The sequence below is a fragment of the Diaphorina citri genome, unplaced genomic scaffold (assembly GCF_000475195.1).
Source record: "Diaphorina citri unplaced genomic scaffold, Diaci psyllid genome assembly version 1.1 scaffold95723, whole genome shotgun sequence".
NCBI classification, from domain to species: domain Eukaryota; kingdom Metazoa; phylum Arthropoda; class Insecta; order Hemiptera; family Psyllidae; genus Diaphorina; species Diaphorina citri.
In genome coordinates, this window is record NW_007472682.1 from 1 (window position 1) to 316 (window position 316).

Sequence of the window (316 nt, forward strand, 5' to 3'; positions counted from 1 at the left end):
CAAGGCACCGAACCCTCCGAAGCAGGAGGTTCCGGTTATACCGCCCCTCCTATCACCACAGTCTGACAAGACGCTCATCTATGTTCTTCATCCGAAGCCTGAGGCTGCCCCGCCCATTCATATCCCTGCACCTCCCCTGCACAAACCTAACAAGCCTGAAGTGTACTTCATCCGCTACAAGACACAAAACCATAAGGACGATGGAGGCAGCGGTTCAGGGGAATATGGCGGTGGTTTCAACAGTGGATTTGGTGGTGATAGTCACGGCTTTAGTAACAATGCCAGGGGAGGTTACTCCGGGGGTGGCAGTGACCTG

At 54.4% G+C, this 316-nt stretch overlaps 1 protein-coding gene across 1 annotated transcript; it reads left to right on the forward strand.

The window, feature by feature from the left end:
- Window positions 1-13: 13 nt before the first annotated feature.
- Window positions 14-290, forward strand: LOC108254433 (the record flags this gene model as incomplete). The annotated part of the gene is made up of 1 exon (XM_017449422.1): window positions 14-290. A coding segment is annotated over one exon (277 nt), but the record flags the coding sequence as incomplete, so codon positions are not given.
- Between the last annotated feature and the right edge of the window lie 26 nt (window positions 291-316).